The sequence below is a fragment of the Triticum dicoccoides genome, chromosome 6B (genome assembly GCF_002162155.2).
Source record: "Triticum dicoccoides isolate Atlit2015 ecotype Zavitan chromosome 6B, WEW_v2.0, whole genome shotgun sequence".
Lineage (NCBI taxonomy): Eukaryota > Viridiplantae > Streptophyta > Magnoliopsida > Poales > Poaceae > Triticum > Triticum dicoccoides.
The window spans coordinates 431,448,625-431,454,322 of NC_041391.1; the positions used below are offsets into that span (position 1 = coordinate 431,448,625).

At 38.2% G+C, this 5,698-nt stretch overlaps 1 protein-coding gene across 2 annotated transcripts in view; it reads left to right on the forward strand.

Moving 5' to 3' along the window:
• Nucleotides 1-309: 309 nt before the first annotated feature.
• Nucleotides 310-5,698, forward strand: part of LOC119322714 (glucose-6-phosphate 1-dehydrogenase, cytoplasmic isoform-like) — a 6,430-nt gene continuing 1,041 nt past the window's right edge. Inside the window, exons 1-14 of one of the 2 annotated variants that reach the window (XM_037596214.1) lie at nucleotides 310-432; nucleotides 1,324-1,548; nucleotides 1,768-1,853; nucleotides 2,010-2,058; nucleotides 2,130-2,316; nucleotides 2,455-2,612; nucleotides 2,699-2,767; nucleotides 2,965-3,023; nucleotides 3,469-3,505; nucleotides 3,732-3,803; nucleotides 3,946-4,093; nucleotides 4,418-4,513; nucleotides 5,286-5,356; nucleotides 5,446-5,561. In XM_037596214.1, the coding sequence (XP_037452111.1) occupies nucleotides 1,366-1,548; nucleotides 1,768-1,853; nucleotides 2,010-2,058; nucleotides 2,130-2,316; nucleotides 2,455-2,612; nucleotides 2,699-2,767; nucleotides 2,965-3,023; nucleotides 3,469-3,505; nucleotides 3,732-3,803; nucleotides 3,946-4,093; nucleotides 4,418-4,513; nucleotides 5,286-5,356; nucleotides 5,446-5,561 (1,331 nt within the window). In that variant the 5' untranslated portion in view covers nucleotides 310-432; nucleotides 1,324-1,365. The other variant, XM_037596215.1, reaches the window with a different exon arrangement.

The following is a 5,698-nucleotide window of genomic DNA, read 5'->3' on the forward strand; positions in this document are numbered from 1 at the left end:
GTCTTGTGAGAAGTGGCGTTGGTCGAGTAAATATAAGTGGCTAAAATGCGATGAGTAAAAATTATACTCCTCTAAGGATTTTGAGGGATCGGCTAGGTCAGACATGACCCCTTAAACTTTTTACTTCTCTAGCTGTTTTTGAGGGATCGGCTAGAGATGCTTTTATCGGAGAAAAATACTGAATACTCCCTCTGTTTTTATTGGATTAGAAGAAAAAGAAAAAACAGAACAGGATGTGGATGCGGTGGAAGAAGGTTCAGCCAGCGGGTCAAAGGGGAGTGGAAGCAGCCGTGGGCGAGCCGAGTATAAAAGCGGCGGCGAGAAAGGAAAGCCATATAAATCCAACCCAAAGGAAAGCAAAAATATTCCCATCCCACCGGCACCACCCCCTCCTCCCCAAGTCAAGCCCCATCGTCTCTTCAGTGTTCACTGGTCAGTTTTCTCATCCTCCTCTCGATCGCACAGCTGCCGACCACAACGATTCCTCTTGTTGGGTCTGAGTCCTTAGTCAATTCACCGGCCGGCTCTGCTTCCCGTCCCCAAGGAAGGAAGGATCGCGTTGCGGTTCGGGATGGGATAGGTCTCGTCGCCGGTTTAATTTTTGTTTGCATGTTTTGTTCTTGGACATACCGCTAGGCTGCTTAATTAGTCGTTCCGTAATTCGGAGTTGGGGCGGGGATTTTTAACTGCTCCAAATAGGATAACATCATGTTTCCCTTTTCCTCCTCTGAACACATATACTGTATTTTTTAAACTATTTTCGGCCCGGTTTTACTCATAAACAGGGCCATTACATTTTATTTTATTTATATGAAACTGTAATGCCGTTTCAAGGTTCTACAAGTGAGATTTTTAGTGTATGCAACAGATCTGAAGTCGCAATTGTTATGTTCACGCATATGGGGGAGCCATGTTCAATGCAGTTAGTTACTTGCACAGACAGTAATTTTTAACTTGACTAGAAGTAGAATCTCATAGCAGCATTAGCACATCCATGTTTTTTCTTGAAGCACATCCATGGTTATTAGTTCATGAACATGCTACTACAACAAACTTCTCTGCGATTGTGTTTCAAATGTTGCATTCTCAGTTTGGCAACCGATGGCCAATGGTTGAACAGCAAGGTTCAGTTTAAGTTATTTTATTCTATGATGGCCTTCAACTTTAGTTCCCTGTCCTTTTTTTTCTCTTGTTGCAAAATTTCATTTGGACCTGTCAATCAGTGAAGAGGCATTTTGCTTGATTAATAACTTGGCATTGATCAAAGTTATGTAGCTGAAGAGCTCATACATCTTGAGATTAAGTGTACCTCTCCATTCTTAGGTTATCTTGAAAGGACGGAGAAACCATACAGACTAGACTACCATGTCAGGAGGATCGGATGTATCTTCACCATTATCGGGACGAATTAGCACGAGTTCTTTGTCAGACTTGAAGGACTTGGAGTTTTCTTCAGAGTCTGGCTGCTTGTCCATTGTTGTACTAGGTGCTTCTGGAGACCTTGCTAAAAAGAAAACTTTTCCAGCACTCTTCAACCTTTTTCAACAGGTAATCTATCATAACTTTGCAATAGTTGCCGTTCAAAGGGGATAAACTAGTGCACAAGGTAATCTATCTTGAGTTAGTTAACTTGCACCCAAATGTAAACCGTACATGACTATATTAAAGAAATAATTGAACATCATTGTATAATGTACTTCATGTCATGTACATAATGTCTTCTCAGCTTGGCACATATTGGCTGAATATTGCTCTCTGATAAGACAGGGATTTATACAATCTGGAGAAGTCCATATATTTGGGTATGCAAGATCAGATATGTCCGATGAAGGGTTAAGAGAACGCATTCGTGGGTAAGGTCCACATTTCTGGAGTTAATATAATAATTTTGTGTACAAATAAATTGGTGTGCTTTGTATGAGGATGGTGTTTCCTCCATTTTTATATATGATGAAAGTGCTGGTTCCAAAAAAAAAATGCGTCTTAATGTCATCCTTGTATTGTTACAGATATCTCAAAGGAGCTTCAGATGAACATCTTTCACAATTTTTGCAATTAGTGAGTTGCTGATATTATGCATAGCTCGTGTGGTATTTCACTTATATAACCATGAAGAGTTTTCCTTGCAGATTAAGTATGTTAGTGGTTCATATGATAATGGGGCAGGATTTGAATTGCTAAACAAGACAACATCTGAGAATGAGACATCAGAGAACAACCAACCAGGAAACTCCCGTAGACTATTTTATTTGGCATTACCTCCTTCAGTGTACCCCTCAGTATGCAAAATGATAAGATCATGTTGCATGACTCCATGTGAGTTACTTCTGAATGAAAAAAAGCTGAACCCTTCAAAGTACTGAAAATATATGTATATGATTTATTTGGATGTGTTAATTAAGTATTTTAGATCCATTCTCTTTACTTGTGGTAACCACTGTGCTCTACTTTCAGCCTCTCATACTGGTTGGACAAGGGTTATTGTTGAAAAGCCCTTCGGAAAGGATTTAGACTCTGCTGAGGAATTGAGTGCCCAACTTGGAGAGCTTTTCGATGAAGAACAACTATATAGAATTGACCACTATTTAGGAAAGGAGTTGGTCCAAAACTTGGTAATTTGTGTGTTATTGGTTAGCTGTGTATATTTTTCTGCTTTTGTAAATGTTTTTCATGCTATCAACTTGTCATATATTTGCAGCTCGTGCTTCGCTTTGCAAATCGCTTTTTTCTGCCCCTCTGGAATCGTGATAACATTGATAACGTACAGGTAAGCAATCTTAGGTTGTTAGGACACTTCCATTTGCCGTGCTTCTTTGTATATTTTGTTTATATCTATATAATATTATACATATTCCTTTGCTGTTTGTCTAAAACTAAATAAGTTCATGTTCAAATAGTTGGAGCATTTCATTTTGATAATGGTCACAACAGTATGTGCTTGCATGTAATAAACCTATCTTGCAGATTGTATTCCGGGAGGACTTCGGAACTGATGGACGTGGAGGATATTTTGATCAATATGGGTATGTTGTAAATTTAACTTTTTCAAGGAAGTTCTTATGCTGAGTGCATTTTATTTCAAGCACATATACTTTAAGCTGAAACTATGATGCAAACTTGCAAAGTATCTCTTCTATATATTGTAAATTTTAATGGTGCACAATGTCACCATAAATATATTTTTCATGTACATCTCTGCATTTCATAAGCTCGAATTGCGCATTTCTTTCTTTCAACAGAAGGCTCACATGAGTCTGGATTTAAATTAATAAAGGCCCACACAGCCAACGGCACATTTCTTTTACAGAACACCAATATTTTCGGAACTCAAAGTCCATTCAGGTGCATTAGTCTGGCATATTTGTTAACAGATGCAAGACAAAACCTTGCTGGATCTACTGTTTATATTATGTATTGGTATTCCTGTTGTAGCAATTTGAATATCTGACCTCAAATTTGTTGCTACAGTATCATTCGGGATATCATTCAGAACCATTTGCTGCAGGTAAATTGTCCTCATATGAATCTATAGTAGCAATTATTTACTGTGGGAATGTCTCTCGCAGTCATTCAGAATGGTTAGCACTCTATGGCATCACAGTTTTCATATTAATTTTTTTTAGCAGGGCGGAGTAGCTACCTGTCATGCATTAGAATTCCTCGAAAGAGAGTACTGTTTTTTTTTCCAGGAATTTAGAGCTCTGCTTAGTGACTATCAATCTCATTTGCAGGTCTTTTGTTTGGTAGCCATGGAAAAGCCTGTCTCTCTTAGTCCTGAGCACATAAGAGATGAGAAAGTCAAGGTTCTTGCATCTCCTTAAATCATACTATACTCCATATTATATCCTGCTTAATAGAAAATCTACCTTTGGACTTTTGGTGTGATACCTAAGTATGAACTCCTTGTTTTTATTTCTTAGAAGTAAATTCATCTTACACTGTCAGGTTCTGCAATCAGTGAGCTGTATAAACCATGACGAGGTAGTCCTTGGGCAATATGATGGCTACAAGGATGATCCGACAGTGCCAAATGAATCCAACACGCCTACTTTTGCGTCCGTTGTACTGAGGGTACACAATGAGAGATGGGATGGTATATTTTACTTCTTCCATGATTGATTATTTATTTTAAAGCTCAAAAATCACATCATCAAGTATATTTCTTAACCCAGTATCCATACTTTTTTCCATCTGAACTGTCTGTCTTTTTGCGACAAAAGAGTCTTACGGCATTATCAGTCCTGCATCACATTTCTGAAATATTTGCGATGCGGTTTCTTGTTACGATTGGAAGATTTTGTCTAATACACCTTTCAGTTTTGTAGTGAAAAAATGAAACTGCATTATAAACTACTTGGGAATTTTCAGATCCCCGTATTTATCTTTCATTACTGACATTTGAATAATTGTGCTGTAGGAGTTCCTTTCGTCCTTAAGGCTGGTAAAGCACTAAGCTCTAAGAAAGCAGAGATACGTGTGCAGTTCAAGGATGCTCCGGGCGATATTTTTAGATGTATGTACTGATGCTTTTCTCCTTCCAAATGTGCCATCATCAAGCTTGGTCTTGCAAAAGCCATGCATACTAAAGAGAATACTCCAACTCCCCACTATAAATCTGTGCAATGTAGAACATGCCCAATGTGTTGATATGAAGATTACTTGCTTAAAACGTGTAATGACGTGATACCCGTAAAATGAGCACAGAACCTAGAGAAGTTACCACAATATGTGAACATGGGATGAGTTGCTACATAGTACTCCCTCCGTCCGAAAATACTTGTCATTAAAATGGACAAAAAGAGATGTATCTAGAACTAAAATACATCTAGATACATCCCCTTTTATTCATTTCGATGACAAGTATTTCTGGACGGAGGGAGTAGGCCACTAAATTCAAGTAAGTCCAGTACTTTCAGTATGACCTTACTGATTTGTATAATCATTTTTTCTTTGACATGCTTATGCCTGTTTAGGACTGACGAGAATTGATCATCTTCTCATGAGTAAAAGAGCTCAAGAAATGCTTCATAATGTTGAATTTTGTTCTTTAGAACTGTTAGGGATAATCTATCATTTTAACTTTATCATTTGCGCCAAATGATAAAGTTAAACCCCTTGGTAATATAAGCCTCAACTAAAATGGTGCCAAATCATCTTCGCTACTGTTGATTGTTATGAACCTGTTTGTCTTAAAATATTATCTTATTCTTGTTAGCACCGAAGTTGAATTTTTCTTCTATTGAATCGAAATAGCTCTGTGTTTGTTGCTATTTACCTTTGTACAGGCAAGAAACAAGGAAGAAATGAATTTGTCATACGCCTGCAGCCATCGGAAGCCATGTATATGAAATTAACTGTATGTACAACTACTTGTCTAAAATTCAGAACTAGATACAGTAGCTATCGACTGATATTTGTCGACACAAACTTGATGACTTTGGGCAGGTAAAGAAACCAGGGCTCGAAATGGCAACAGAACAGAGCGAACTGGATTTATCCTATGGGCTACGGTACCAAGATGTAAAAATCCCAGAAGCGTACGAGCGTCTTATCTTGGACACGTATGTGCCGTCCATCCTTCATCTTCTGCTAAGTTATTTTGCAACACATTCAATTATCTGCACGTCACATGTCCGTACCAAAAAAGGCTTTCGCCCCGCTTTATAAATAAAGCAAACCACCACAACCAAAGGGTACA